The following is a 22073-nucleotide window of genomic DNA, read 5'->3' on the forward strand; positions in this document are numbered from 1 at the left end:
TACGAGATTGGTGACAGAGAGCTGTTGGCGATCATTTTAGCCCTGGAAGAATGGAGACATCTCCTTGAAGGTACCACTGTGCCGGTTCTCATTCTTACCGACCATAAGAATCTCACATTCTTGTCTGAGGCTAAGCGCCTCTCTCCCAAAAGGGCACAATGGGCTCTTTTCTTGTCGAGTTTTAATTACATTCTCATTCTTACAAAGTACTAAGAATGTAAGGGCTAACGCCTTGTCACCACAAATTTCCTCCACTTCCAAGTTGGAGTTGGTTCCGATTCCTGTGATTCCTCCTGATCGTATTCTAGCTACAGTTCGCACCAGTCTTACTTCTCCTTTGGGTGACAAAATTCTTGCTGCTCAGGTCCATGCTTCTCCTGAGAAACCTTGTGACTGCTGCTTTGTCCCAGAGAGTCTCCGTACTGCCGTGCTCCAGACTTACCATTCTCCCAAGGCAGCTGGCCACCCTGGGAAGAATGAACTCATTTGGGCCATTTCCCAACAATTCTGGTGGCCTAGTCTATGGGCTGATGTAACTACCTTTGTAGCTGCTTGTTCCGTGTGTGCTCAGAGTAAGACTCCACGACACCTTCCAGTGGGCCTCCTACAACATATACCCAATGGAGAGAGGCCCTTGACCCACCTGTCCATGGATTTCATTGTGGAGTTACCCAACTCCCAAGGCAACACTGTTATCCTTATGGTGGTTGACCGGTTCTCAAAGATGTGTCACTGTATTCCATTTAAGAAGCTGCCCACTTCTAAGGAACTGGCTTCAATTTTTGCTCGGGAAATCTTTCGCATACATGGGCTACCCAAGGTGATTGTCTCAGACAGGGGTAGTCAGTTTGTCTCCCGGTTCTGGTGAGCCTTTTGTGCACAGTTGGGAATTCAGCTTGCTTTCTCCTCTGCGTATCACCCGCAGTCTAATGGGGCCGCAGAACGAGCCAATTAGTCATTGGAGCAATTCTTACGTTGCTATATTTCTGACCATCATAACAACTGGTCAGACCTATTATTATGGGCAGAGTTTGTTCACAATGCCTTGAATTCTGCTTCCCGATTGTCCTCGTTTATGGGGAATTATGGTTTCCAACCTTTCATGTTGCCTGGCTCGTTTGTTCCGCAGAGTATTCCTGCGTTGGAGGAGCATCTCCGTGGCCTTCGTTCCACTTGGGCACAAGTTCAGGAGGCTTTGCAACATGCTAACGATAGGTACAGACTCCATGCTGACCGCAGACGCCTGCCTGCACCTTCCTACCAGTTTGGGGAGAGAGTCTGGCTGTCGTCTCGCAACCTCCGACTTTGTGTTCCTTCTTTGAAGTTCGCACCTCATTTTTTGGGCCTTTCCGTATCCTTCACAGGATTAACCCAGTGGCTTACGCCTTGGACCTTCCTCCTAGTATGCACATCTCAAATGTGTTTCATGTCTCCTTATTGAAACCTTTGGTCTGCAATCGCTTTACCACCTCGGTGCCACATCCTCACCCTATACAGGTTGAGAACCATGAGGAGTATAAAGTACAGTCCATTGTTGACTCCCGTAGGTTTCGTGGGCGCATACAGTACCTGGTGCATTGAAAGGGGTACGGTCTGGAGGAATGCTCTTGGGTCTCATCCTTGGATGTACATGCCCCTGTCCTCCTCCGTGATTTCCATAGGCGTTTTCCCCTCAAGCCCGGTGGTCCTCCAAGGGGGGGGTCGTTGAGGAGGGGGTACTGTCAGGGCTGGGCTCAGCCCTTCCTTCTCTGAGCTGACCGCTCAGCTTTCGGCTAATTGCCAGCTCCCATCTCTCTCCACAGTTACCCAGCTGATGTTGACTCTGCTCGTCAGTCCTGCCTACTTAAAGTCGTCCAGCTCACTTGATCTCTGCCTTTGCCTTTGTCAACATCACAGAGACTTTCTCCTGCGTTCCTGTTGAAGACTTGCTCAGCTGACGTTCCTTCTGGCTCCTGATCCTGCTTGCTGTACTGCTATGTTTATCTCTGGCTCTCTGACATTTGCTTGGCTGACTACCCGATCCAAAGAAAAAATTGTACGCTTGCATTAGATATTTAAATCTATATTACATGATTATCATAAGTAGATAAACAAATAAATTAAAAAATAAATAAAAAACACCATCAAAGTTAATTGTGAAGGAATTAGAAAGTCGCTTTGCTACAGAGCAAACAGCGACATGTAAGTCAAATACTAATATTGACCATTGCATACATATAAACCAACAATAAAGTTATAAACTGGTGTGCAAAAAAGAAAAAACAAAAAAACAAAGGTTATTCCACCCAAGTGCAAAGTCATAAGTGAAAAAGTTCAAAATTGCATCCTGAGTCGCAGTAAAAACGCATATCCAAAATTCATGAATTGCATTCCTTAGTGTGTATAAATAAACTGCGTAGCCACGCCCTACATGTTTCGTGATAGGTCACGTCTTCAAAGGGGCCCTTGGTTATGCGTTTTTCCTGCGACTCAGGATGCAATTTTGAACTTTTTCACTTATGACTTTGCACTTGGGTGGAATAACCTTTGTTTTTTTTGTTTTTTCTTTTTTGCACACCAGTTTATAACTTTGTTGTTGGTTTATATGTATGCAATGGTCAATATTAGTATTCGACTTACATGTCGCTGTTTGCTCTGTAGCATAGCGACTTTCTAATTCACTCACAATTAACTTTGATGGTGTTTTTTATTTACTTTTTTATTTATTTGTTTATCTACTTATGATAATCATGTAATATAGATTTAAATATATAATTCAAGTGCACAATTTTTTCTTTGTATGTAATTTTTCACCTCATTGATGTTTGTGGTTTTGTTGCAGCTGCAGTTATATCTATTTTTTGCTTGATAGCGCAGGTTTTCTCTTTCTTTTTTTTTATCCAGTTGACTACCCGATCCGCTTACTGAACTTTGGCTTGTTTTGACTACGCTTACTCTGTTTACCCTATTATTATTTTTATTAAACGAGTGTGATTTAACTATACTTCTTTCTTGGTCTGATTCATGGTTCCTGATAAAAATATAAAAGACTAGGTTGCACCATGTAAATAGATACCCAAACTTAAATTTTTGTACACCTGTGAAACGACTTCAAACTTCAGTACCTTATATTTTCTATCGGCGACGCTTCAAAAGCCCCCTATAGGTATCAGTTTAGTGTTACAAAGGAGGTCTTGTGTTAGAATTATTGCTCTCACTCTGGCGTGTGTGGCGATATGTAACATGTATTGGAATGAACGTTTTTACCTGTAGGAGCTCCGACAAATGCGTTAATGTTCGTGCGTATGTATATGTGGGGGAGGGGGGCCTCGAAATCTTTTTTGGGGGGATTTTATGTGCTTGGGTGTAACTTTATTTTTTGCAAAAAATATATATATTTTTCTTTACTTAACTTTTTTTTTCATCACATGGGGACAAACAGTCCCCTATGTGATGATTTTTAGGTGATAGGTTCTCTTTATTGTGTACTCCACTGCATTGCAAAACATCCTTTCCCGACAAAGCGAGCCGGGGACACTGAGAGCTTGACCCGGAAGTGACGTCAGAGACATCGCTTTCCTGGTCACAAGAAGAAGGGGAGGAGAGCGGACGTGTGTCCGCTCTTCTCTTTCCCCTCTACCCACCACCACCACCCGACATGGAGATCCCCCGCCAATGGGCAAGCAGAGCCCAGTAAGCATGGTGGAGCACCTGTACCGGGGTGTGTGCAAGCAATGCTCTCACCTGACAGGCAGGAGTCTGCCTGTCAGTTTCTACACACAATCCTGGTGGCTGCAGCCACTGGATTGTGTGTGATACCCCCCCCGGTCCGTACGACGTATGGACCTGGCGGCGAAAGCGTTAAAGCCAAATTCATGGGATGAGATGCAAAGGCTTCTAACTACATCAGCCAGTAGAAGTCAGTGTTGATAAGTTTTTAGCTGCATCTATGATTATACTCTATGTCTTCTTCCTGAATAAATAAAATTTCCTGTTTCCTGTCTGCAGTTAAAGGAGAAGTCCAGCCAAAGCTCGTTTGGCTGGACTTCTCCTATGGATCACAGGAGTGCAGTTCGTTTTGCACTCCTGTCACCCATTTTCAGCAGAGAGTGGGCTGAAGTCTGAGAAGATAGTGTACATGGGCTAAGGGTTGAGTATTAGGGAGCTATCACATATGCACAGAGGAATGGGCACTGAGAGGGTAATGCATCTAAGCTGCTGTTTATGAATGTTAATGTTTATATCCTGGAGAGAGGTCACTCAGGGGTTAAAGCACACATACTAGTATTTATCACTGAGGAGTTGATGCACATGCTCTTGAAGCAGATCTCATACACTGCAGACAGCTCAATGAGGAGATCACTCTTAAATGATGGGGGCCTTAGGGGGAGGGGGTTAACACTTCTGCTATGGTACCTGACCACTGAGAGGTAATGCACAATTCAGAATGGTCACTGCTGGGTTAATGCTCATACTCTGCTATTATAAATCTGGCTAGAGAGCTCTGTGTATTGGAGGGTCATTGCTTCTGGTACGGATACTAGGGGGTGAGGTGTGCTGGGGCTGACTGTGTGTCTGAGCTCAGTGTACAATTTCCATGTGGGGGACATGGACTTTGTTTAATATTCCATATTCTTGGTGGGAGTGTGTGACTGCAGACTGAGAGGTCTCTGGAAGTTCTATAATTAAGCCCTCTACGAGCTGGAGTTCAGGATTGCTGAAGTCTTAGGAGTGGCTTCATCCTTTGTGAGTAAGGCTGGCCATAGATGGATCATTTTTGTTCAGATTCCTCCATCCACACAATCAAGCTGGATAGAAGAATCCTCTCCGCTGAGACATTGTATTCTGAAAGTGGGGACTCTCCACTGTCAGGATACACTGATCAACTCCTACAGCACATTGGTTGCAGCCATTGATCAAAAAATGCTTTCCAACAAGCCCGTAAAACAGAAATCAATCATTAAATCAATTTCTGTCTAGCGGGAGCAGCCATACATGGATCAAAATTCAGCCAGTCCCTGCTGAACCAGCTGAATTTCAATCCATCTATGCCCAGCTTAACTTTAACCGTTTTCCCTATGTGGATGTACCCTCTGATTTAGGTGGTTCTACCAGGGCCATTGCTGCAGCTGCAGTCATGAGCCTGGTATCTTTTTTTTCAGCAGCTGATGCTGAATAATTTAAAAGCGACCCAAGTGGCTAAATAGCCTCTGGATCACTTTTAAATGTAGAGGAAGCCCTACCCTCACCCCCGTCGGCTTCCTCTGCCTTCCCCCAATTTCCCAGGCCCCCACCGCTTACAATCCAAATAAGGAAGGAACAAATGTTCTCCAATCATGTTATGTTTATGGTCTATGAAATTGTAAGCAACAAGCATTTTGTCATTTCCAGTTTCAGTATGTTGTTTACAAGCTGTGAACGGCTTGTGAAAGCATCTGATCAAACAAATCTTTGTTTGATCAGATGCTTTTGAGGGCCGAGGTCTAATAGACCCCAGATCTCATCATAAGGAGGATGTGTCATAAGGAATGTTGTTCAGTAAAGTTGATGAAAAATTAAAGAGATAATGTAAATAAATAAATAATAATAAAAAAAAACAAAATTAAAACTCCATTGTCCCCCCATGCTCACACGCAAATGCGAACGCGTACGTCAGTCTTGCGCACATATTTAAGCGGCGATCGCACCACACATTTGAGTATCACCATGGACGTCAGAGTGAGAGCAATAATTCTAGCAACAGATCTCCTATGTAACTCTAAACTGGTAACCTGTAAAGGCTTTTAAAGCGTTGCCTATGGATATTTTTATTACGGTAGTTTGTCGCCATTTCACAGGCGCGCGCAGTTTTAAAGCGTGACATGTTAGGTATCTATTAACTTGGTGTAACATCATCTGTTATATTTTACCAAACAATAAGGTATTGTTTTGCTAAATTTCAATAAAGGGTATTTTTTCCAAAAAATTTGCATTTGAAAAACCCTGGTACAAATATCGTGTGACATAAATATTGCAGCAACCAGCATATTTTTTCACCCCAGGTCTTTTTTTTCATAAAATATATAATGTTTGGGGGTTCTAAGTAATAATCTAGTTTTTACATGTACATGCAAGCCAGGCCTTCTCATCCAACATCAGTGCCTGACCTCACAAATGCGCTTCTGGAAGAATTGTCAAACATTTCCATAGACACATTCCTAAACCTTGTGGGCAGGCTTCCCAGAAGAGTTGAAGCTGTTATAGCGGCAAAGGGTGGGCCAACTCAATATTGAACCCTACGTACTAAGACTGGGATGCCATTAAAGTTCATGTGCGTGTAAAGGCAGGTTTCCCAATATTTTTGACAATATAGTGTATATGAGAAGTGCCAGAATAGGCTTGGTAGGCAGGCGGTTGGAGGAGAAGCACAGTGTGTGTGTGTGCTAGGGGTGGGGTCTTAAAGGGGAAAACCAGTCTGTGTGCTGGAGATTGGATCTGACTGGAGAAAGATAATTCCGTGTTCTGCAGGTGTGATGTCACTGAGAAAGGATGCCGAAGAGACTGATTTCAATGGTGGCAAAGTGAATTTGGAACGTAAACATTATATAGAAATTTAGACATTTTTGAGATTTTGAAGTAAACTAGCTTTGATGCACTACTTAGTAGCAAAACATCCATGACAATTGTTTAAAATATTAGTAGCCACACAGACATAAAGATTTGCAAAGGTGACTTTACCTAGTGTTTTTTTTTTTTTTTTTTAACTCGGAGCTCAGTGACAGATCCTGTAGTCATCATCACTAAGCAGTACTAATATCTGCATTATAAAGTGGATGAATACATGCTTTTATACCCAACATCTGTCATATTTTGAGAAGACAAAGCCACATTGAGTGACTGTAGCCAAAGAATTGAGAACTCTGTGCACACACCATGTTTTCATTTATACGTCTTCTTGTTTTAGAATGAAGTCGAGCTGGGAGAGCTGCTTCTGTCTCTTAATTACCTGCCAAGTGCTGGAAGATTGAATGTGGATATTATCAGAGCAAAACAACTTCTTCAGACTGATATGAGCCAGGGATCTGGTAAGCCTTGTTTCTTGATTTCTAAAGCTGAGAGTTTTATTTCAGAACCAGCTGCAGAAAGGCTTGTAAAAATATCAGAATTTTGCTTTTACAAAATGTTATTGCAAAAAACATTTGGCAGGAGCGAAAGTGTAGAGAAATAGATATATTTTACAATGTAATAGGTTTTTTTGGTACCATAGGTTAGTAATAAAGTTTGTTGCAGGCGTCCATAAAAAAGGAAGTAATGGAGAGGGAAAATATTTTCAGCCCCCAGATAGTTCTAAGTGGAGGTCAAAATGATGTTAAGATGGTAGCAGGCTGTTGGGCATAGATATTGTAAATGGTTGCTTTAAAGAAGAGGTTGAGAAAGCACATTTTAAGAACTAGAGAGAAGAAAAGAGGAGGTGGGAAGAGGACAAGAAGGAGATGAGGTGAAGGGGGTTTGAGTGGAGCACTGGGGAAGGGGGTATCCACTTCATGGCTGCCTAATAAGGAGAGACCTTACACTCTAATGTTTCCTTCCAAAAGTCTTAGAGGAGATTTGTCATTAGGACAACTGAAATCAATCCATAGTTGCCATATCTGCAAAAAGACCTCATATTTGTCTGAGGATAGCAGTGAGTTTCTTATCAATGAAGGTGACAGCAATCCTCTGTTTCGCTTCCTTCTCTTCCTGAAAGTAAAGAATGACTAGTTTTCCATGACCTGAAAGTTGCCTCTCCAGAGCTATTAGGCTTTTGTAAAAACTTCCTTCATCTGCATACACATGCAATTCTAAAAGTCCCCAGTGACTCTTTGGGTATGTTATTCTGAAGTCCATGATCTTGCATGTTTAGTTGCATTAAAAATAAGTGAGCAGAGTAATGTCCCCTTTAGGACATTGTCTGGCGTCTCAAGTAGTAGAGTCTCCCAAAGATTCATTCTAAGATTGTAATTCAGAAAAGTTCTAAAACATGGTGAGTCTTTGCCCATAGTTGCTGGGCTATTGGACATGTTCACCAAATGTAAACCACTGTGTCAATTTCGGCAGAGCCTCTAAAGAAAGTAGAATGGTAGGATGGAACAAATTTTGAGGTCCTCACCAGGGTTGGCTTATATGTCATATCATAGGGGAATTTGGGTGTGTGGGTCGAGATGTCAATCCCTATAATTTCTATATTTCTCATATGTTATGTAAATGCATATTTAGCAAGGTATTGGGACTCCATAGCACTGCGGCTATATCGTACATAATATTAAATGTAAAGAAAATCGTCATTGCCAGTAATAAAATTGCTGTAGTCATTAAACACACATCATATGGAGGTGGAAAATGTAAAATGGAATGGAATAGGAAAGGTCTGGGATGGAAATTTGGTGTAAAACATTTAACTGGCCAATACAACAGAACAGATTTTTCAGTTTTTGGAGATTGATAGAAGGGAGCTGGAGGCAGGAGAATAAAAAAGTTTGTACTTTAAGGATTTTATATGGTCAATTTGACCACTAAAATCCTTAAATCTCTAGGAGTCTCCATAGAAATAAGTACAGTCTAGGTGACACATTGCGTGACAAGAAGACAAGCTATTTTACAACTGGTGCAATGAAGGCTAGAGATAGAATCTAAAAGGGGTGTCCTTCTGAAGTTTTATTCCAAATGAAATCTGGAGATTTTACAGTAAGTGCCTCATTATCTCTATAAGAATTTCTTCAAGCTCATTATTATTGTGGGGAATGAGGCACATCATACAGTATCTCACAAAAGTGAGTATACCTCTCACATTTTTGTAAATATTTTATTATATCTTTTCATGTGACAACACTGAAGAAATTACACTTTGCTACAATGTAAAGAAGTGAGTGTGCAGCTTGTATGAGAGTGTAAATCTGCTGTCCCCTCAAAATAACTCAACACACAAGTATTGTCTAAACTGCTGGCAACAAAAGTGAGTATACCCCCTAACTGAAAATGTCAAAATTGAGCCCAATTAGCCATTTTCCCTCCCGGTATCATGTTACTCGTTAGTGTAACAAGGTCTCAGGTGTGAATGGGGAGCATGTGTGTTAAATTTGGTGTTGTCGCTCTCACTCACCCATACAGGTCACTGGAAGTTTAACATGGCACCTCATGGCAAAGAACTCTGAGGATCTGAAAAAAAAAAAAGTTGCTCTACATAAAGATGGTCTAGGCTATAAGAAGATTGCCAAGACCATGAAACTGAGCTGCAGCATGATGGCCAAGACCATACAGTGGTTTAAGGACAGGTTCCTCTCAGAACAGGCCTCGCCATGGTCAACCAAAGAAGTTGAGTGCACGTGCTCAGCATCATATCTAGAGGTTGTCTTTGGGAAATAGACATATGAGTGCTGCCAGCATTGCTGCAGAGGTTGAAGGGGTGGGGGTCAGCCTGTCAGTGCTCAGACCATATGCTGAACACTGCATCAAATTGGTCTGCATGGCTGTCATCCCAGAAGGAAGCCTCTTCTAAAGATGATGCACAAGAAAGCCCGCAAACAGTTTGCTGAAGACAAGCAGACTAAGGACATGGATTACTGGAACCATGTCCTGTGGTCTGATGAGACCAAGATAAACTTATTTGGTTCAGATGGTGTCAAGCGTGTGTGGCGGAAACCAGGTGAGAAGTACAAAGACAAGTGTGTCTTGCCTACAGTCAAGCATGGTGGTGGGAGTGTCATGGTCTGGGGCTGCATGAGTGCTGCCAGCACTGGGGAGCTACAGTTCATTGAGGGAACCATGAATGCCAACATGTACTGTGACATACTGAAGCAGTGCATGATCCCCTCCCTTTAGAGACTGGGCCGCATGGCAGCATTCCAACATGATAACGACTCCAAACACACCTCCAAGACGACCACTACTATGCAAAAGAAGCTGAGGGTATAGGTGATGGACTGGCCAAGCATGTCTACAGACCTAAACCCTGTTGAACATCTGTGGGGAATCCTAAACAAAAGGTGGAGGAGTGCAAGGTCTCTAACATCCACCAGCTCCATGATGTCATCATGGAGGAGTGGATGAGAACTCCAGTGGCAACCTGTGAAGTTCTGGTGAACTCCATGCTCAAGAAGGTAAGGCAGTGCTGGAAAATAATAGTGGCCACAGAAAATATTGACACTTTGGGCCTAATTTGGACATTTTCACTTAGTAGTGTACCCACTTTTGTTGCCAGCGATTTAGACAATAATGGCTGTGTGTTGAGTTATTTTGAGGGGACAGCAAATGTACACTGTTATACAAGCTGTACACTCACTACTTTACATTGTAGCAAAGTGTCATTTCTTCAGTGTTGTCACATGAAAAGATATAATAAAATATTTACAAAAAATGTGAGGGGTGTACTCACTTTTGTGAGATACTGTATGTGCATTTCACTTAAGGAATATAGTTTTGGGGTTCTTTCGTTACATGTGCTTGTCACATCTGTTGTTGATATGTTAACATAAAATTAATATTGTAATTAAATTACTTAATATATTTATTCTAGATCCTTTTGTGAAGATTCAGTTAGTTCACGGGTTAAAGTTAGTGAAAACCAAAAAGACATGTTTCATGAGAGGAACCATTGATCCTTTCTACAACGAGTCCTTCAGCTTTAAAGTTCCACAAGAAGAGCTGGAGAATGCAAGCTTGGTATTTACAGGTGAGTAAGATAGCTTGGTATTCCTTATAACTGAAAACTGTCAATAAAGTAGAAACTATGGCCATGGAAAAAAATATGTTGTATAGCATGAAAGTATAGATAAATGTGCTACTTTGGTTCTCTCTCTGCCGAACTGTAAGGTCACCTAATTACATGTTAATTCTGCCAGCCAAGGCTTCATGTTCTTGCTATTCCACTGCTTTTAAGTTCAGGTGAGCATTTGGACTGCAGCAGGATGGGGACATAATAAAGGACCTAGCCATCAACATTGTCACATTGATTCTCTAGATTGTCAATCAGCGTCTGCCCTTTCTTTCTTGGATTTTTAAAAAACTCGCTATGCACAAGGCATATTACCAAAGGTACGTATTTTAAGGATAAACATTCCAACGCAACAGCATGCACTTGTAAAGATTACAAATGTATGCTGCCTACAGTACTTCTAAGCTCCTAAACGAAAAACGATATTTATAGATGAGGTGCACTGTCATTTTTTTTTTGGGTCATAAAGCTGGTTCTGCCTGATCCCTCAATTCAAGGACTCTCCTTAACATGGTGACATGCCTAGCTCTCTCCTAGATTTGCGAGTGCAATAATTACTGCTTTTAACTACTTCACTGAATAAAGATATGCTACACTATGTGGTTGTTTGTTGCTCCTCTCTTCTTTTGTCTCATAAAGATAGAGAAAGTGAGTGTTTTTAGCAGTACAGGCATGTGTCTTATGGGAAATTGAAGTATAATAATGGGACCAGCTTATAATGGAAATTCTGGTAAAGATTAATGTAGAAAATTGTGATGTGTGATAGAAGCATTTTGAAGAATTATTAAAACCAGTACATTTTTAATAGAAGACTTGGATTTTAGAATAGAAATATAAAGAAAAATTGTAAAGAAGCACTTTTTTTCAGTATCTTTGTCAGTGTAGCACTACCCTCTAGAGGGCCGCTGGATTTTTTGTTCCCTCTATTCTTGCACAGTCAGGCAACCTGCATTTTCCAATTTCCATACTGTCAGGAACCATGAATCAGACTGAGGGAGAAATTCAGTAAAAATCACACCTTTTAATATAATGGTAAAATAGTACAGATAAGTAAACATGGTCAAAACACAAGCAAGGGATCGGTAACCAAATGGATAACAACAAAACCTGGGGAATGCCCAGGAAAAAACTCCAAGCCTACTTACCACCAGCTCGCAGACAACCAATTGACCTGTCTAACAGTATGCGTTAAAAACAGGGGTTCAGTCCGCATGCACTTGCAAATGCATGCGTAAGCCACAGAGCCACGTCACGGCACCCTGTAATCTGTGGTCCTAACACAAAAATTTGGGTGTCCCCACAGTGGAGGCACATGCATTCCAATGGATAAGTGAGGGCAGGTGGACTGAAGGGAGCCCACCCCTTCGTAAAGGTACAGGACACACCGAACACCCAACAAATAGCACAATGGCTGCAAAGGTGCTGGTGCGTTGCTGGACCAATACACACCCCAAGTGATTACAAAACCTTGCCACCACCCTCACTTATAGCTGGCTATTGCAGTAAGAGGCATTGGAAGGCCACAAACAGATAACAACAAAACTTGGGGAATGCCCAGGAAAAAACTCCAAGCCTACTTACCACCAGCTCGCAGACAACCAATTGACCTGTCTAACAGTATGCGTTAAAAACAGGGGTTCAGTCCGCACGCATTTGCAAATGCATGCGTAAGCCACAGAGCCACGTCACGGCACCCTGTAATCTGTGGTCCTAACACTAAAATTTGGGTGTCCCCACAGTGGAGGCAGAAGCACCAAAGCAAGTAATCAGACAGGCCAGTAATTGGGAAACCAGAGATCAGCGTAGTCAGAAAAACAGGATCAGGAACCAGAGGAGATGTCAGCCAGGCACAGGAACACAGCAGAGAATCTCCAGATATGTTGACCAAGGCGAAGACAGGAAAGGAATGAAAAAGGCAGTTTAACCACTTACTGGTCGTTATATGTCGGTACTTTGAAGAGGAATATCGTTGTTATGGCAGCAGCTAGCTGCCATAACCCCAGTATCCACTTCTTCAGCGGACAGTCCACTTCAAGATAAAAGTGGTCTCTGCAGCAGATTTGTCGCAAGAACACTTTTATCGGCAGCGAGAGAGGGGCTCCCCCCTCCCGCTTACTGGAGCAGTCGGTAGCGGCGGAGGCAATCGGATCCTCTCCCTAGCCTGAAATTGAGACGAGTGAGGGGAAGATGGCCCCCACCCATCCCCATCTCCATTTCGTTGCAGGGTGGAAGCGACGTCACTTCTGCCCATAGCTCTTAAAAGACCTTTTTTTTTTTTTTTCTAATGACACATTTTTTTTTTTGTATTGCATTATAGTGTAAATATGAGATCTGAGGTCTTTTTGACCCCAGATCTCATATTTAAGAGGTCCTGTCATGCTTTTTTTCTATTTTACATTCCTTGTAATAGGAATAAATGACAACATTTTTTTAAAAGAACAGTGTAAAAATAAAAAATAAAAGGTAAATTAAATAAGAAAAAAAAAAATTTTTTTTTAAACGCGCCCCATCCCGCTGAGCTTGCGTGCAGAAGCGAACGCATACCGCCGCTACCGACTGCTCCAGTAAGCGGGAGGGGGGAGCCCCTCTCTCGCTGCCCGCATATGAAAACGTTGTTCAAACCACACATGTGAGGTATCACCGTGATCGGTAGAGTGAGAGCAATAATTCTAGCCCTAGACCTCTTCTATAACTCAAAACATGCAACCTGTAGAATTTTTTAAACGTCGCTTATGGAGATTTTTAAGGGTAAAAGTTTGTCGCGTGACATGTTGGGTATCAATTTACTCAGCGTAACATTATCTTTCACAGTATAAAAAAATTGGGCTAACTTTACTGTTGTCTTATTTTTTAATTCAAAAAAGTGTATTTTTTCCCAAAAAAAAGCGCTTGTAAGACTGCTGCACAAATACGGTGTGACAGAAAATATTGCAACGACCGCCATTTTATTCTCTAGAGTGTTAGAAAAAAAATATATAATGTTTGGGGGTTCTAATTAATTTTCTAGCTAAAAAAAACCCGTTTGTAACTTGTAAACAACAAATCTCAGAAAGAGGCTTGGTCCTTAAGTGGTTAAATAGCCAGAAGGGGCTGGCTGTAGGCAGGACTGATGAACAGATAATGATAACCAGGTGAGCCACTGAGGGATCAATGATTGCTGACAATTATCTGGCAGCTGAGCAGCCTGAGCACAGAGAAGGGAGCTGCTAAGAGCCCAGCCCTGACACATACAGAGTCAGTGACCAGTCCATGGGCTTGTTTTTGTGTTGTTTTATTGAGGGAAATCAACTTGGATAGGGATGAGGGATTTTGGGATGCCTGACTTGAACTTGATAGAACAACTTGAGAACAAACTCCTTTTCTATGTACAAAAAATGGCTCCTGGGCTGTACTCCCTCCAGAATAATATCAGTCTTTAATGGATTAGAAGCAAATTTCCTCTTTCAGGAGCTCTATGTCCCCTTGTTAAAACTCATAAAGTCCTGACTGCTTGCAGGAGCTCGTTGTCCCCTCTGCAGAAAATACCACCCCACCTGGCTGCTTTAAAAACTGTCCTAGAGCAAGGAATTTAGGTTAGCTCTGACACTGTCCTAACAAAAGTTTGCTAAATGTTGCACCTGGCAGCCTTCTCCCTTGTTGGCCTTGGGGGCGATCAGGTAGAGGTACTTACACTGTCCCTTGAATCCTGCAGCTTGCATAGATTGCTGTTCAGGCCTCCTGCAGGATTGATCTTAGCTCACCGGGCAGGGTGTCCCCTGGATGATACAATGGGGTAGTGGACTCCATTCCTCTGTTCAATTTCACTTGCTCCTTTCCCAGATCCAGCCTGGAGGCAGAGCCCCCCAGCCCCGGTGACCCATCATAGGCCACATGACTCCAACCTCAACACTCTATCTTTTATCTGACAACAACCCCCCAACTGGCCAAGCTCTTCAATATTTAAGGCCCATCTCCCCACCTTTTGGGCCCTCCTTGCCCAGGGATTGGTAGAGATCCCCTAAATAGTCAGGATTCCATTTTCATACCTTCTCCCACTAAGTTCTAGAACTTTTCCTAAGTTTCCAGAAACCAGGGGGAGGTACTAGATTTCCAGCCTGCAGAGCCTGCCAGTTGACTTAAATCTGACCCCACAAAAATTACCCAGGCTCATGCAGGTCCTAAACTCATGTTTTGGAGCTTTTCGTGTTTTTTTGCCACAGCCCCAAACTCAACTCAAGAAAAAGCCTATGTGTCCATGCACACATAGGCTTTTACCAGAGTTTAAGAGCAGCCGAGTTTAGAGGCATTGAAACCTCCTCTCCTGAACTCAGAAGAATCGGGTTCAAGAGGGGAGCTTTTGGGGATAAAAAATGGCAAACACGTGTAAATGCGCCTAAACGTGCCTAAACGCTTGGCGCGCTTAGCATTTCAGAGTTTATTCATTTCAGTGGCTAGAATAAATAAAAATTCTGGCCAATGAAATAAATAAACTCCCAAACACCAAATGCTGCTAAACTCTCCTGCCAGAAGAAACAGCATTTAGAGCACTTTCAACACTGGGGCGTTGGGAGCATCAGCGGTAAAGCGTCGCTATTTTTAGCGGAGCTTTATCGTCATTTTTGCATTGCTTTTCGGCCGCTAGCGGGGTGCTTTTAACCCCCGCTAATGGACGAAAAATGGTGCTGCCCATTGATTTCAATGGGCAGGGGTGCTTTAGGAGCGATGTATACACCGCTCCTACATCGCCTCAAAGATGCTACTTGCAGGACATTTTTGAGCGTCCTGTCAGCACACTGCTCCAGTGTAAAAGCACTCGGGCTTTTACACTGGAGTGAGAGGAGAGGCACTTTCCAGGCGCTATTTTTTAGTGCTATTTTTTAGCGCTATAGCGCCTGTAAAGCGCCTCAGTGTGAAAGCAGCCTTACAGTAAACCAGTGTGCATACTGTGAGTCTGCTAAATTTTCCTAACATCTTTGTACACGAGAGGGTGCTACACCAGTATGGTACACCTTCAATCTCGAACCTTGATAACTTGCATGCCCCCACAATTAGTGTGAAGCTGTAGTGGTCATGGGAATTGTACCTGCAGCAAATGCTACTGAATTACCCCCACCATGAGCAGATCTCTCTGGGAGCAGGAGTGCATGAGTCAGTTTATGAGGGTAACTTTAGACATTCAAGTGTGGTAAATAAATGAACTTGTTCCTCCACATTTCCATCTTGATACATTAAAGGAAGAGTCTTTGGTTCTACCTTAATAAAGAATCTTCAGGGGTAGAAATCTAGAAAATGAGTAAATGCACTCCCGTGTCTTTATTTCTTCATTGGAAAAGGTAACTATGGCAGGGTCACACTAGCCCTGACAGCAGAGAGCAATAGCCTGCAGGATTGCTGCATATGTAAAGCGTTTATGCTGCTATCTGTCAGTCAAGTAGGGCAGAGAAGGAAAGCTGTGTCTTTGGTTGATGAGGACTTGTCAGTCATTGTCATTCTATTGTTGACCAACATACCCCTTTGAAGGATTGAGTAATGAACGATAAGTTATGCATTTCACTACGATTGTATATAAACAACCCTGCCTTTAACAGTAAATGGCTGTAAAGTGCGACCCAGAGAAGAAAAAATAGATGCAGGGTCGGCATGACTAAGGGAGGAACAGGTCTGGGGAAGGGTTAACAAAATAAGTAGTTAGTGGGGGTAGGGACGTAGCTTACCTGATTGGTGTGCAAGGTAGAGCTGAGATTGAAGTGAGAAGATCTGGATGCCGCACACCGGATTGAGTTACAAAAGACGCCTTTATTTTAAAAACTGGATCACAAAAAGTACAGGACAATCTGGCAGGATGTACAGGCTCACTGACGCGTTTCGCACTCATGGTGAGCGCTTACTTATAGCTGGTGTGCAAGGGCTGATGGGTAATCAGTCCAGAAAGTTGATTGAAGAGTTTCTGCTGTTCCCCTGCGGAAAGAATAATGGACAGGATGAGCGACTTGTAGGCCTTATGGGACCAGGTCAGGGCCGCAGCTGCTGTGCGGGGCCCGCAGTGGCTCCAGCAGCAACTGATGGGCATGTTAGGGGGGTTGGGGGTTGATCTATCTCCTCCTGGGCCCCCCCATCATCAAAACGTGCTAGGAGGGTTCACCCTCCTGAGCGCTTGAGCCCTTCTCACACCCCCCGGGTCAGGCTGCCGCATGGGAGCTCCACTAGGAACCCTCCAGTGACCCCTGCTGTGCCACTTGCCTCTGGCTCCAGCAGTGGGCCTGGGAGGAATTCCCTCCACTGGCGGGACCCGCAGGAGGAGGAGACGCCACACTCTCTTCCCCCCTCCTCCCCCTCTTTAACACAGGACATGGTGGCCGGGTCTCTTGCTGATGTGCCTAGCAGGAGGTCGGCTCGGCGTGGGAATTGTTCGGCTGCAGGGAGGGGCGGGAGCCCTGTCCCCTATGGCGCTGGGATGTCAGCCTGTGGATCCGGAGGCCGCCGTGAGCTGAGGTCACATGCACAGAATCCTGAGCGAGCAGCCCCCTCCCCTGTGGCTGGGAGAGAGGCTCAGCGAAGGAAGAGTCCAGCGTCAGGCAGCAGAAGGCATTTGGCACCCTCTGCTGCTTCTTCTATGGTGGTGCAGCCTGAAAATACTAATTTTAGAGAGACAGCTACACAGGGGAGCTGCTATGCCCAATTAAAGGCCCAGCGACCCCCTTCCACAGCCGACGGTGCACGGGGACCCCGCAGCTTTCTGACTTTGCCTGACGTGCCTGAGGTGGACGACGATACGTCAGGGCTCTCTGAGTCTACAGCGAGAGGGGTGCCTGCGGCAACTTCTTCCTGTGAGTCGTCCGACAAATCCAGCGAGGTATCCAGTGATGACGGTGACAGGCAGTCAGCAAGAAGGAGGAGAAGAAGGAGGAGAGGCGTCCCTCTGACTTTTTCCAATTGGCTTCAGGCCTTTGCTATATTGGTGAGTGTCATCAGTGAAAGAGAACCTGAGAACTGTTTTCCGCTCTTTTGTTACTTGGACGCTATTGGGGAAGCCCATAGGGTCTACGGGGGATTGGCGTGGCTTTGCTATGACAAGCAGTTTCATCAGCGGAAAGCTGTGAGGCCTCAGCTACGCTGGGATCATAGGGATATTGGGCTTTGGATGAAGCTCATGGTGCAGGTACGGGCTTTGGGACAGCCCTTTCGGGGGGGGGGGGGGGGCGGTGGTTCAGGTACCGCTGGACAGTCAGCCACACACCGAAAAAACTACTGTTGACAGTTCAACGAGGGAATGTGCCGTTTTGGTGCGGCCTGTCGTTTCCGCCATGAGTGCTCCGGCTGCGGGGGCTCCCACAGTTATGCCAAGTGTTTTAACCTCCCTGGCGGTATGATTATTTCGGATTTTAGGTGCTGAAAGCGGTACCATTATTTTGCATGGAAATTTGGCGTTTTATATTGTAGGTCTGTAAATCTTAACAATAACACACTTAAATCTGTCCAAACCAGAGTCTAGTAGATATCCCGGGTATGATAAAGTTTGAAACACAAAAACATAAATTATAATATAATAAATAAAAATAAATAATTAAAAAAAAAAAAAAAAATAGTAATAAAATAAATTTCCCCACAATTCACTATCGCTCAATTCTGCAAGTGTTCTAATTTACTATCGCTGTTTTCTAGCTGGTCTAAAGCCACTTTTGACGTAAAGGGACACTTTTTGGTTGCTATGGACAATCTCCAGTTTCCAGGCAGAAAGAACAGTGTATATCATGTAAAATTGCATGCAGGGCATGGGACAAAGCACTGGGGACAAAAGGGATGTGAAATCATTTCATACAGTACTGTAATCTGTAAGATTACAGTACTGTATGTGTTATGCTTTTGACATTTTTTTGAATTTGCCGCCAGGCTCCGCCCCGTGCGTCGCGCTGCTCGCAGGGAACGGAGCCTGGCACGGAGAGGCTTCGGAGGAGGACGGAGCCCTCGGACACTGCGGGGGACATCGCAGGATCCCGGGGACAAGGTAAGTAACGCCGCCCCAGGATCCTGCAATGCGATCCTGAGTGTGGCTCGGGGTTACCGCTAATGGTACTGAATTTTAACCCCGAGCCACACTCGGGAAAACCGCCAGGGAGGTTAAAAAAGGGAAGCACCAATCAGGGATTCCACTTCAAAAAGTGAGGACCCCAGTAAACCTGTCCGAGATGCTCCCGTACCTAAATAGGTATGCCAAGAGAGCGGCAGCGGTTTTCCTTGCCGATGGCTTTGCCAATGGCTTTCGGATCCCCTGTTCATTACTTCTGACTGGGCCTTCTGTGCTCAAAAATTTAAAATCCATGTTTCATTTTCCGCAGGTAGTGACTGAGAAATTGGCTGAGGAGGTCGACATGGGCAGGATGGCCGGCCCCTTCGATCAACCACCCATACCTTTGTTGCATGTGTCACCTTTGGGGGTGTTCCCTAAAAAAGAACCCCACAAATTTAGGCTGCGATTGAGCCTGATTTAACTTGTGTCGTATACATCTTTTGATGTGGCGGTCAGTTGGGTTCAGCAGTATGGCCGGGTGGCATTGTTGGGGAAGATGGATATTGAATTAAAGGGTTTTTTTGGGGTGGGCAGTTTTTTGTTGACTGTTGTCTTCCCATGGCCTGTTCTATTTCTTGGTCCTATTTTGAGACTTATAGTACTTTTGTGGAATGGGTGGTCTGGGAGGAATCGCAAGTGCACTCCGTTCTGCATTACCGTGACGATTTTCTTTGTATAGGACTCCCAAAGCCTTAGTGCCACTACTTCTGGGGTGCGATTGCCGCATCACTACATTAGGCTTTCGGGCGAACACAAGGCTGATCTGCGGGTGTGGGATGAGTTTCTGACCTCTTATAATGGGAGGTCCTTGTGGATGGCCCCGGTGGTTTTGACTTTGACCTGTATACCGATGCTGCTGGCAGTTTGGGTTTCGGGGCTTACTGTCAAGGGGCGTGGTGCACGGTTGCTCGGCTGGAGGAATAGCGTGCTGCGGGATTCTTGAGCAACCTGGTACTATTGGAGCTTTTCCCGATCGTGGTGGCGATAGATATTTGGGGACCTCGATTTCAAAATCGTCGGGTTTGCTTTCATTGTGATAACATGGGGGTGGTTGCAGTTGTGTCCAGTCTGTCCGCTTCATCCCCACCAGTAGTGCGCCTGCTGCGTTTTCTTGTTCTTCGTTGTTTACGTTTGAACTGTTTTGTGAAAGCTGTACATGTCCCAGGAGTAGAGAATTCCATTGATGATGCCTTGTCTAGTTTTCAGTGGGACAGGTTCTGGAAGCTCGCGCCAGCGGCGGAGCAGGAGCGGTTCCTTGTCCCGCACATCTGTGGAGACTGGCATTGGATTAGCTGGTACCCTAGTGCAGCGCCCGGTGAGTGAGGGTACATGGGCGGCCTACTCGTCTGTTTGGCGGGACTAGTACGGATTGGTAAGTTCCATTGGGGGTTGCTCTTCAGATCGGGACAGACTTTCCCTGCTGTTGTATATGATCGGGACGAAGTTCTCAGTGGGCGCATTCGTATCCAAAATGAATCGGAGGTTGGCTGCTCTAGCTTTCCTTTTCAAGCTAGAGGGCCTGCATGACGTTACAAAAGACTTCATGGTGCGACAGGCCATGAAAGGGTTTCAGCGCGGACGTGTGGTTCCAGATACCAGGCGCCCGGTGTCATTTGAGCTGCTCCAGGAGCTGGTAGGGATCTTGCCCAGGGTTTGTACCTCCCTTTATGAGGTACAGCTGTTTACGGCGGTTTTTGCTTTGGCCTTTTTTGGGGCCCTGCGGATTGGGGAGTTAGTGAGCAAAAACAAGCGTGGTGTGGGTGGGTTGATGTTTTTAGATGTACAGGTTGCTGCTGACAGTGTCCAGGAGGAGGAGAGCACACTGAGTTCCCAGAATAGCTAGAGAACTGACTACAGTGAGCTCTCTTGCTTAGTATGGTCTGTTTTTAATACGAAAGCAGAGGGACTGGCAGGAACACCAGGGATTTCACATATAGAAAACTGCTACAGAAAATCTCACAAGATTGGACTTGGTGTACAGGATGTGAACTGTTTGCGGGTCACCTGCCAGACAGCTTAAAAAAAAAAGTCCCTTTCACGGTCTGCATTCCTGTTAACCCTGGCCAATGGAAGGTTAACAGCTTTTCACCTCCTTCTCGCTCTTAGTTAAAGCTTAACTTCAGTAAAACTAAACCTCCTCGATGGGGCTGCACTCACACTTCAAGGGTTAAATGTTCGTTTTTGTCTTGGAGATGGTAAACATTTTATTTGCCTGATCTTCTGCTCACTATCAGTCTTGATGATGTCAGCAGACCTCAGATCACCAGAGAGCAGGGAATAAGAGGCTGCTGGGACTAGTAGTATGGAGGACCCTAAGACCACATTCACATTGAGGCGCTTTATAAAAATAGTGCCTGTAAAGCGCCTCTCTTGTCACTCCAGTGTGAAAGCCCGAGTGCTTTCACACTGGAACGGTGCGCTTGCAGGACATTAGAAAAAGTCCTGCAAGCAGCATCTTTGGGGCAGTGGAGGAGCGGAGTACACACCGCTCCTCCACCGCCCCTGCCCATTGAAATAAATGGGCAGTGCTGTCGAAGCGCCGCTACACAGGCGCTATTAACCCCTTCTTCGGCCGCTAGCGGGATGTTAAAAGCGCCCGCTACCGGCCGAAAAAACACTAAAACAACGGTAAAGCGCAGCTAAAACTAACGCCACTTTACTGCCGACGCCCTCACCACCCCAGTGTGAAAGTAGCCCAAAGGAACAGAGATAAAAACATTTACAGAAATCACAACACAGAAGAAGACAGCTGGATTACAATTTGACACCAGTGAACACTACTACTGTAGTGTAATATTAGCCCTGCCATACATGCTTTTCTGTTTAGAACATCATCTTCACATTTGTTTTTTTCCTTTTTTTGTGAAATATGCTATTCTGCCGCTATGCAAGTTGTTGATAAAAATGTTATAACTGCAAGGCACCCTACAGACTGCTGTGTGTCAAAGAAGGTGACTGCTGTGTGTCTTATAGCTGATGAGCGGTTTAATGCAACAGGCAGAAGAACACTCTGTGACTCTTTCCCCTGCATATGTCATCAGAGCTGCAGAGAAGCTTGTGTTCAGCATATTAATGAGCTTGCAAACAATACAATACTAACTTGCACTTAGATCGGTAATTGCTTTAATCTTTTAATATGCAATTAAAGCCGTATTAAACCCAAAACTAAATATTTAATTTATTGCAGCTTACCAATCATTAGATGTTGTGGTTGCATCCCTTTTCCTTTCTTAGGCCTTTTTCCCTTTGTTTTCATCAAGTGATCTGGCCAGTAACACACCTCCTGTATTACAAGCCCCCACTCTGGATGACATCTAA

General features: G+C 44.4%; 1 protein-coding gene across 3 annotated transcripts in view; it reads left to right on the forward strand.

Moving 5' to 3' along the window:
- The window catches only part of SYT17 (synaptotagmin 17), a 489562-nt gene that overhangs the window by 293217 nt on the left and 174272 nt on the right, over nt 1-22073 (forward strand). For all 3 annotated transcript variants that reach the window (XM_073591116.1, XM_073591118.1, XM_073591117.1), the window contains exons 6-7: nt 6923-7043; nt 10511-10666. In XM_073591116.1, the coding sequence (XP_073447217.1) occupies nt 6923-7043; nt 10511-10666 (277 nt within the window). The remainder of the gene's footprint in view (nt 1-6922; nt 7044-10510; nt 10667-22073) is intronic.

Source organism: Aquarana catesbeiana, linkage group LG06, assembly GCF_042186555.1.
Source record: "Aquarana catesbeiana isolate 2022-GZ linkage group LG06, ASM4218655v1, whole genome shotgun sequence".
NCBI lineage: Eukaryota > Metazoa > Chordata > Amphibia > Anura > Ranidae > Aquarana > Aquarana catesbeiana.